Below are 10,610 nucleotides of genomic sequence, written 5' to 3' on the forward strand. Positions count from 1 at the left end.
TAAATTTTCAACTCCTACCACGTTATTGACAAAATACCAATTTTCTGAGAGTTCCCCGGAGTTTTCTTTAATTTCCATAGCCGCTCGCGTGCAGAACATTTTTTTTCTTAAAGTAGTAGTCAAAAATTGCTCGTATACCAAAAATAATTTCTATTGATTTTAGTGTCAGATAAAAACTCTTGGTTCCTGGACTATACGTTGAAAAACAAGATATTTGAACTTACCAAGTAGTAGAACGAATTTTTCCTGTGCAATCAATTTATCTAGATTCTGAAATTCTAAATAGCACCCAATAGCACACACACCTAGTTGTAGTATATTGTAAAACTAACCTAAAGGAATTTTTCTTTGTAGTTACCTTTATTTGGTACAATTTTCAGTTACGCAAATGTAGTACATACCCCACGATATTGAAAATAATGAAACTCTCAGAATATTCATTTCAATTGCCAAACTTAATGTAACAAATACTATAATTAGGGTTGGTGGAGATATTGAATGGTTAGTACTATCTACTTCACGGAATTCGAAATGGGAAGAAGCTCAACAGCACTCAGAAATATAATCTTCAAAAAGTATTGGAATTATTTGAAAAAAATAATATACTCCTTTTATCAAAGGATAATCACGAAAGGAATTCTTTTTTTCCTTTGATCTGTCTGATATTTATATTTGTATTTTTGTAAAAGTAGACATGAAGATTTCCATCCACGGTGACGTTTTATGAACTTTTTTCAAAACAACAGTCGTTTAAAAACAATTATCAACACAAAAAACCACGTATTGAAAGTATTTATTTTAAATATGTACGATACGATGTAAATTCACATTCAAGGTTATACAAAAAATGTTGTTTGTATTTCGTATGTCAAACTCGTGTTTTCATGGCACATTAGAGGTAATTTTTGCGTTCGTATCTTGTATTAATATATTGTTAAACGAAAATTTCAATGAGAATATTTCAAAGCCTACGCAAATATATTTTTCAATAAACCCTCGTAATTGTGGTAGAGCCTTCATTGATTGATTTATTTCTTTTTCTACTTGGTGTAATTTGCATTTAATTTTTTTTCTTTTTTTTTTAATTTAGTGTGAAACTGGTGCAATGGATTGATTTGCACTTATATTATTTATCATATTCCATATGAATTCTTGTAGAAGTACTAGGATTTTGAACACAGAAAATACATACCTGTGGACTGATACCGAGCATTTTTAAAGATGGTGGAATATTAAGAATTTGTGGTATCAATATATGGCCAAAATCAACGGTAAACTCTTCACACCATACTCCAAAATGACCGATATCGAAGACTGTTAAATCTCCTGGCAGAGTCAGTACTATAGTTTTTCTATCATATTTTCTTAGCGGACTTTCTTTGCCATTTTCATCTGGTACACGATATCCTTGGGGTGTCGGTCGACTACCTTTTCCTACCCAAAATTTGGCATCTGAAACCAAAAGAAAATTATTAGTTATATTTCGACTCGATCTTAGTATTCCAAAAAAAAGCGTATAAGTCTTACGATAATGACAATCCAATATATAAAAAGTAAGGTAAAAGCAAATCAAAGAATATCAAAATGTTTCTAGACCAAACACAGGACTAAAACAGGGAGATCCGTTATCCACTACGCTGTTCAATATACAGAGTGAAACCTGATTAGTTGGGATCTCTAGGGACCAAGACATTTGTACCAATTATTGAGAGTTTTCAGTAATCCAGTTTTCCAATTAAGCAGGTTTAAAATTATTGTTGTCTCACATACAAAGGCCCCCGCTTACAGAGGTCGAAATGTGCCGTTATTCCATTTTTAGAGGTGAGAATGTTAATAAAAATGCGTATTTTTGGTTATATGTACATACATAATGTATTGCGTCGAAAAAAAAAACAATACAGTAAAGTTTATGACTTAAAGTAATCGGTTATGTTTGTTTATCAATTGAAAATATTAGAATTACCTATATTTGACATTTAGAAATATTTGTGTAAAGTTTCTAAAGCTTTCATTGCCTCACGCTTTGAAATTTTCACTGGAGTCTCTTCACAGTTTTCTTCTCCTTCTTATTCTGAGTCCAAAGAAGAATACATAACAACAGTTCTACTTGGAGAGGAGATATTTCCTCAAGAAGAGAAAGTTATCGCATATGTTACAATCTACACTGGCGAGCAAAATTGAGGTCACTTCAGAAATTATGAATAATTCAGAAATTGCGGATAATTTTAGCGTCAATATTGATAAGGATTAATAGCCGCCGAAGCAAATTTTTTCCGAGACTTGACAGCTGTCAATCGATGTACTAGAGTACGACTTTGATAAAAAATATGCTTTTGCGCTAATTGATCATACACATTTCTCTTGCCAGTTTTCTAATTTAGTGTTGATTCTTTGTGTAAAACCTAACTATTGCAAAGTGTAGTGATATAACAGGCCCATAATGCCTTTAGATCCAATTGTTGTGGCAAGAATTGTTGCGCTGTTACAAGATGGTCGGGGGCAACGTGAAACTGCAAGAATTGTTGATGCTAGTCTTTGTGGTGTGAAAAGGGTGTACCAGCGCTTTCTAGAAACAGGCCTGATTACTAAAAGACTAGGGTCTGGGTGAAAAAGAGTTACCATTCAATGAGGTGACTGTTTTTTGGTGCTCACAAGTTTGCGGAATAGGACAGCTACTGCGGTTTCACTACGAAATCAGTTGTAAGAAGTGAGAAATGTCAACGTTAGTGAATGGACCGTTAGAAGAAGACTTCATGCTTCTGGACTATCATGCAGAAGAAGGGCTACATGTCCTCCGTTGCAACACCAGCATCGGACTGCAAGATTGCCATTTGCCAGAGATCACGTTCATTGGAATGATGATGAATAGAGCTGAGTATTGTTCTCAGATGAGTCGCGTTTTTGCCTCACTGCGTCAGATGGACGTCGAGGAGTGTGGAGACCTGGAGAAAGATATGCTGAAGTTTGCACTGGCGAGCGTCTTCCATTTGGCGGTGGGTCAGTTATGGTTTGGACGGGAATCACTGCACAAGCTCGTAAAGAGTTGGTATTTATAGAAAATGGCTCCCTAGCCTCTCACAGGTACATTACGGAGGTGCTAGAAGACCATGTTATGCCTTTCATGGTGACTATGGGGGAAGGTAGTATTTTTATGCATGATAATCCGAGACCACATACAGCCAGAACTGTCAGAGAGTTTATGGATGAGGTAAAAATTAGGCAGTTTGACTGTCCAGCCCGCAGCCCAGACATGAATCTCATGGAACAAGTCTGGAACGACTTGGGACGACTGATCCGCAGACACACACCAGCACTAAGAACTGCCCAGGAGCTTATAAGATTCCTGTTGCAGGAATGGGATAACATCGACCAGAATGTGATCCGCAACTTAATTCAAAGTATGCCACGCCGACTTCAAGCAGTCATCAATGCAAGATTAGGGAATACAAGTTATTAGTGTCAAGTTTTTTTATTTAGTTCGTTCCATATCTTCCCTAACAACAGAATGTTGAATTTTCCCCAAAATGTTAATTTGTTGCTTTTTCAGAATAAATCATTAAATCCAAGAACAAAATGCATTTTCTTTATTATACAGTATCATATTAAGCTTACAAAAGCACATGCGATGATGTACAGTTTGCGAATACTATCTGAAAACGTAAAATGTCAAAGAACATGAAAATTTTAAGGTAACGACAATTTTTTGCTCGCCATGTATTTTGAGGATATGGCTTCATTGTTTTTCAAAATATTCACCAGCAAACAAATTTTATTGGATTTGGCTCGTGTTGAAAGACCTATACAATCGATTGTTGGTAGCTTCAACTTCATATGCATAGATTAATGATTCGTCATCTGTTACTAGACGTTTTTTTAAGCAAAGTAATTGAATTTTTTCCACATTTTCAGGCACCAAACGACACAAGCTTTTTTTAACTATTGTCGAATTATGAGGTATCCAACACGAACAAATTTTCCTGACAGCCAAATATTTATATAATATTGGATCATACTACATCAGTTTACACGCATGGTAATGTTAGATTTGACATATTCACAGAGTTGCCATATCTCGAAACTTGAGTAGCATCCCTCGTAGACATAGGACTATGCTGTAAAATGGTTATAGAAAAAAAATGTCTTGTTTCTGTGTGATGTTGGATAATTTTTAGACAACCCTCGTAGATGCTATTACATTCTGAGTTTTCTTCGTCTTATTTTATTTCTTATAATAACCAAGGAAATCAATTTCCCGTTATAGCACTACATTGAATGTATAACGGAATAGAAAGTAGATCAAATTTTTAATTTATATTTATAACCGCTAAACGATTTAATCGGTACAAACAGAATAATATATAATATTATATTATAATTTACGTGATTTAAGAGTATCAAACGTCTCAATAAAGACTATAAGATAAAGTCAAAACAACCATAAAATATCAAAATGAAGGGAAATATTTTGAATTTTACGATATTTTAGTGAGACTTTACTGTATAACTTGATGACAAATAAAAATAATGTTCTAGAATCGTTAGAGGAATTCCTGCTAAACACTTTTCAATTTCAGTCTCTGAAGACGATAATTTGGTTATCGAAACTTGTGAATGTGTGTTGATGTTGAAATAAACAGTGACTCCAATAACAGCACCAAAAAAATTCGCGGTGAATTATTCGAAATAAAAATTCATCTTAAGTTTAATAAAAGTTTTCTATTACTCTCATCTATATGTTTAAACGTTTGTAATTGACTTTTGGCCTCGATTTTATCCTACTTTGAATGATCATATTTAATCTAAACTTTGTACACTTGTCTTAGACTCAGGACATTGTAATAATTCAATCAAAATAACTGTTAATCCTGAATAGATTCGCCATTCATAAATTTATTTTTGTATCTTTCCCATGTAGCAGTAGCAGACTCACAAAATCGACATGTACTTATCCAAAAACAAAATTACTATTTAAAAAATTAATGACACTATCATAAAATAGTGAAATGCTTTCTATGACATTTTTAAACTAACTCTGTTTCATGAAAATAGTGAAAAATTAGAACGAGTTCGATATCACCCTTTTGGTTTAGGTTTAGGAGAATAAATAAAAGAGAAGACTTACTTTATGATTAATTTTGATAATAAAAAAATAATTCGCACAAGCCGGAATAGAAATTGAACTCAGATCTATTGATATATTGCTAGATGCTTAAGTTAAGGTACACCACAGACACGGCCACATCTATGTTTCAATCATCTACATAAAACACCCACTGAAATGCCGTCCATCTTTTCGTAAAAACCCATTTCGATATCGATCAAGAAAATGAGAAAAGAGAGGAAAAAAGGGAAGGGAAGTCTTCAGTGGATATTTTTTAGTAATCAAAATAATAATTTGGACATTTCCCGGACTGATTACAAAACGCAATGTTAATTTGAAAATATCTTAGAAAGAATCCCTCGATTTTGTAATTATAGTGTAAGAATTATTTTAGGAGTTGAACAGCTGAATCCATTAATCAACAATTCGACTCTCTGCGCAAACAATCTTTGAAACTATTGCGAAAGCTTTTTATTCCTGATTCATATCTAGTTACGTGCAATATACCTCTCTGAATATTTTGTTATTAACCGGCTTAGATTTGGATTCGATATTATTTTTATATGGGAGAAACTTACTCACACATATAATGCTGAGAGCATTGAAAATGAAATTAGGGAGATCCCCGACAAAGCTAGGAAACAATATAGAAAAAATGATTAATATGTTGACCAAAATGGGAGAAAGTAGGAAACTGAAATGATGAATTGACGGAAAATTCAGCAGATGTGGGCTAAAGAACAAAGAAAAGGGAAAAGCAATAGAAAGAGAGATAAATAATGCAATGGAAACCTTCCTGGGAAATAAATTACAAATGAAGACAGCGAAAATTTAGTGAAGTTTGAAGAAATAACATGCTTAGTAAGACTGGAAATCAAGAAGAAAAAAGTGAGGTGTTGATATATAAACAAAAATTGAAATTAACATAGAAGAAAAATTGTTTATTCAACTTGCATAGAGAAGATAGAGAATTTAAATAAAAAGATCAGAATTTGAGCAAAAAATATAGCAATAGACAAGATAAAGAGAGTGAAAATTGGGTTCAGAAAATATACGATGAAACCGAAGAATCGAAATGGAACGAATGTGAAGAAGCTGGAAAAAATAAATTAGAACATTACAACAAATTGAAGGTACACAAAGATAAAAGTAGTCCACGATATACGTTCGGTTTTTTGTAACCAAAAATGACCTAATTTCTTCCAAACATTCCACAGATCTGGAAAGCATTTTAGTGCGGTTAAGTCAGCGCATTTCTTATAAATATTACTGGCATTATATGTCTTTAATGGAGTACGATAACCAATGCAGTTCTAAGCTTTCACAAGAGTGTATATCACGGATTTTTCGTTACTTCATGAACTTTCTTGATGAATAATCAAATGAAATTTGTCGACCAATATGCCCAGTGGAAAGAGATTTAATTTATATCTCTTTTTCGAACATATAATGGACTCACTTCATGTGTTCTAATCAAAGCAAAAGCGTCATCTGTAGTTGTGCAAAAATCTTAGTTTCCTCAAGATCTTTTCAGTTATTATCAGAGTACCACGCTTGTCGACCGAGAAATAACCTTAACGTTTTTTCAATGAAACATTAAATATCATATTCTATTTAATGCGCCGATCTGTTGTTTCCGTACATTTTCTGTCATTTTGGTAACTCGCCTCTAAATTTTCCGTGCTGATGCTGACTTGTATTACTTGTTTATTATGATAATCATCAAACTCGTCCACATCAATGAAATTTTAAAACTGCACAGCACACATATTACGAGAATTATAAACTATGTATGCTTTTCAAGCATTCTTTGATTTTCCTGAATTTGAAATGAAGCTATATCATGTACCACCAGTTTCTGCAAATCGCAAGGGCGTATCAACTGAAATCTACCCATCGACACTTACACCTGAGGAAAATTTATGAAGGGAATTTAAGGTGGAGAAATAATCGACTATGCTGATAGTAAGTTGTAATCAAAAGAAGATTTATAATGGAGACAATGTTAAGTGAGACAGTTACAGAGGGAAAGCGGTCGGGTTCAAAAATTAATGGATGCAACATTATGAGATTTGGAAAATAATGTCAAAGAGGAAAGGTGAAAATTGGCGAATATTAATTTATGGTAGTAGAAAAGTTTGATCAATAAAAGATGAGACGGGAATACTGAGGTTGAAGAAAAAATAATTAATACAAATAGAGCTTTCAATTCTAATAGAAAATTATTGGAAAGTAGCCTACTTTTAAGATGAATGGAAATCAATCAAATATATAAAATTTTCGTGTCACGGTGTTTGTAATTGAACTCATCGATTTGACCGATTCTCTTGAAATTTTGTGTGCATATGGGGTAGGTCTGAGAATCGAACAACATCTATTTTTCATCCCCCTGAATGTTAAGGGTAGCTTACCACTGAATTTTTTTATGATACAGCATTGAAAAAAACATACAACCCTAAACTTTCAACCCTCTACGATCCTATTTTTTATTTCTTAATTAATTTTAACTTTTTTTGGTGAGATTTTTATTTGTTTCCTTTTTGTTTTTTTTTTGTTTGTTCATTTCCTTTTTGTGTCGATCGTATCATGTTAATTTTACTCTCATCGTAAATTTATCACTAAGTTCAAGTGCAATAATTATTTATTGAAAACTGAAAAGTTTGTTTTTACTCTAATGTAAATAAACACTTGTTGTAAGCTCCCGCTAGCAACGGTTATTATTGTACCTATACATATTGTACTCAACATTTTTTGAAAATAGTTTTAAATTTAAACAGAAATGTGCAGGTACGAGTTTTAGTAAGAAAATCAACGCGTTGATACCATATTTCAAAGAATACTATATCAGAGGAATTAGTATGAAATTCGGCCAGAAATACCGAAAAAAAAAAATAAAATTATCCTAAATATACTTCGAATCAATCAGCACGGATACTAAGATACTGTAGTCAACTAAGTAAAATTTTTGAATTAAGTAGGAGTTCTAAATGTGTTCCTCAGAATTTTATCATAGGAAATGACCCGCAGGAAATCATATATGAAGTTAACAATTCTGTAGTAGTTATGTAAACGTATAAACGGGGAGGGACTAAAATAGGACATAGATTTCACATTCACTCATACTCAGGCAGGATTTCGATCCAATAGATTAATAAATAAATAACAGAAACAGATAATGAAATTTATGTTACAGTAGCTGATTTAGAGAGACAGTTTTTGATAGTGCGAACGAAGAAAAAAAAACGATGATTAGACCAGTAATGATCTACTTAGCTGAAGAAATGACTCTGATATGAAATTATTAAGAAAAATTGTGAAGCATAGAAAGAATGATAATCAGAACAATCATGGAATCTCTGAAAATCAGTGAAAGGAAAGATAATGAACCAAGAGGCTCAGCGATTTTAGTGGTTGAAGAAGAACAAAATCTATAGCATACAATATGATGCGATGGGATCCCGGTGGTTGAAAAGGACATGGTAGGCCTAGGACAAAATGGTTAAAAGAGGTGGAAGATGATCTAGAAGAGTAGGAGATATGAACTGGCAGAAAAGAACAAGAAATAGGAAGTTGTAGTAGGAAATAAGCGAGAAGTTGTAGATATTGATTGTGTGGATTGATCTACCCTAAAAAGAGGATCTAGAGAGAATTTATACCACGCCCGTTAGGGGGTTTAACCAATTAATATTTTCATTATTACTATAATAAATTATAATTACCTGGCGCTTCTCCGTCATAAGAAAAATTGGGTATCAATAAAGTTTGAGCATCAACGATGACAACATTGTCTGATGAGACAGCATGAACACCTGTGAGTGGATCAATTTTCTGCGGCCGTGGATAATCGAAATTTCTGGGGATTTTAACATCTCCAAAATTGACCTGAAAAAAAACATATTTTTTGTTTAGTATGTGCGTTGCTATAGCCACATCTATTGCTGTTTCAATTTGATTAATCTAATAAATTGAAAATAAGCCAGATTTGCTACAGTAGAGCCGAGTAAACTCTATAAATCTAGAATTCATGGAAGAAAAGACTGGAACTGAATTCTTAATCAACCGTAAGGCATTTAGGTGTATGACTATGCTATTGCCTTTAGTTGTTTAATGCCAAATCTATCTCAATGACTCTACTTCTGTAAAGTACTTAATCAACTATATTATATGCAACTCCGTTTTGGTATCATGCAATCAGATTCCGAATGTACAGCAACATGTATGAGAAAATTCAATTCATTATTATCTGTACAGCATTTTCATTGTATCAAAGGAAGCAGCAATGTTACTAGCTGACTCACTGGTGAGGGAATAAGCTTGAATTAAGTTGAAGATGATTTAAACAAAGTAAAGGAGATATCCGTGGAGAGGTATCAAAGACGATGGGACAGTATTAAGAGACAAACTAGACAAAAATATTAATTCCTAATATTGAATTTTCCCTCACTAGAATACAAGAAGTATAAATCATCATCTAACGCAGCTACTCACACGTGTGGATGTTTCATGGCTCCATGACTTACCAATTTGTCTTTACTATCATAAAGTGGAACACCTTTTTTACATTTTAAAGATGGTAGAGGGTAAGTAGAAGCTTACTGTCACCAGAAAATATTGTTCTGAAATTAATAGCTGAAGAGGAAGTCTATAAAACTCTATCTGGTGACAAATACAAACAACCTAGATCTAGTAGGTGAACCAAATAAATCTAAACAGAATGATGAAGTAATTTCTGTCTGTTGAGAAGCGAAGAGTGAAAATCTCACATATCTCTCAGCAGTCGAGATGTCTCTTAGATATTTTCCTCTCCACAAAAATCAAGATGAATCAACCTAAGTACGAACAATTTCCGCGTCATTGGACACCTGAAGTTTAGCAGAAGTTAATATGACAGGAAGTATATTGGGCAGACTAAGAGATCCGTTAATGTCCGGCTTAAAGAGCACATAGCTCAATTGAAATATCGACGGACCGAAAAATAGTCAGTCATAAATATTAATAATGAAAAATTGTTGAAAAATGTATCCACCGATTTAATGGTACAAATGACCAATTCCGTACAGTTCACTGTATAGTTTAGTTGTTAAGGAATAGTTTAGAAAGACGAAACTTGGATATAGAAACGCGTGTCAGTCAGTGAGTACTGATGTATTGGTGGTGTACGCACTGTGTTCAGTAGATCCATTACACTTAAGAGCATAAGAAATAGAAGACGAAGATCATTGATAGGTAGATCTATCCCACGTCAAGAACATGAAATTAATAGATCAGCTTCATCTACCAGTTCCAAGGCAAGAAAAGGGCATATTTTACGACTTTTGGGTCACAGTGTATAAACACTAAAAACTATATATACCTGCATGTTTAGATATGGCATTATGTCAATTTCATTTGTGTAGTGTAAATTCCGAACGTACTACATTGAGGTATCTAACAACTCACATGCGATTAACTGAGGAGGTTTCTAGAAAATTACACCCAATTGATGGATTTATGCAACGCAATAGAAACT

General features: G+C 33.3%; 1 protein-coding gene across 3 annotated transcripts in view; it reads right to left on the reverse strand.

Annotated features, from left to right (window-relative positions):
* LOC130448322 (protein Skeletor, isoforms B/C) overlaps positions 1–10,610 on the reverse strand; it is an 83,272-nt gene that overhangs the window by 41,557 nt on the left and 31,105 nt on the right. For all 3 annotated transcript variants that reach the window (XM_056785611.1, XM_056785612.1, XM_056785613.1), the window contains exons 4-5: positions 8,821–8,983; positions 1,193–1,452 (exon numbers count right to left, since the gene is read on the reverse strand). In XM_056785611.1, the coding sequence (XP_056641589.1) occupies positions 1,193–1,452; positions 8,821–8,983 (423 nt within the window). The remainder of the gene's footprint in view (positions 1–1,192; positions 1,453–8,820; positions 8,984–10,610) is intronic.

The sequence above is a fragment of the Diorhabda sublineata genome, chromosome 8 (assembly GCF_026230105.1).
Source record: "Diorhabda sublineata isolate icDioSubl1.1 chromosome 8, icDioSubl1.1, whole genome shotgun sequence".
NCBI classification, from domain to species: Eukaryota; Metazoa; Arthropoda; class Insecta; order Coleoptera; family Chrysomelidae; genus Diorhabda; species Diorhabda sublineata.